Genomic DNA, 219 nt, shown 5'->3' with positions numbered 1-219 from the left:
GTTAAAAATAACCGAAAATAGAATGAAGAAAAAGAAATGCAAAAACCGTGTACCAAAGAAAAATCTCTCCCCACAGACAAAATGCGTTCGTGGGCCTTCCGTTGCGTTTTCTTGGCCGTGGGTTTTCCCCCTCTGTGGCAGGGGGCCGTTCCCCCGGCCCGACTTTTTAACCCAGAGTAAGTCTTTTGTTCTTCTTTTTTTGGGTTAGTTTCAAAGCTG

The 219-nt window shown here is 45.2% G+C and overlaps 1 protein-coding gene across 1 annotated transcript in view; it reads left to right on the top strand.

The window, feature by feature from the left end:
• LOC119594820 overlaps positions 1–219 on the top strand; it is a gene marked incomplete in the record, with an annotated part of 8353 nt that overhangs the window by 2876 nt on the left and 5258 nt on the right. Inside the window, 1 exon segment of the mRNA XM_037943910.1 lies at positions 77–89. Coding sequence (XP_037799838.1) covers positions 77–89 — 13 coding nt within the window.

The sequence above is a fragment of the Penaeus monodon genome, chromosome 34 (assembly GCF_015228065.2).
Source record: "Penaeus monodon isolate SGIC_2016 chromosome 34, NSTDA_Pmon_1, whole genome shotgun sequence".
NCBI lineage: Eukaryota > Metazoa > Arthropoda > Malacostraca > Decapoda > Penaeidae > Penaeus > Penaeus monodon.
This window is presented reverse-complemented; position numbering and strand designations above follow the sequence as displayed.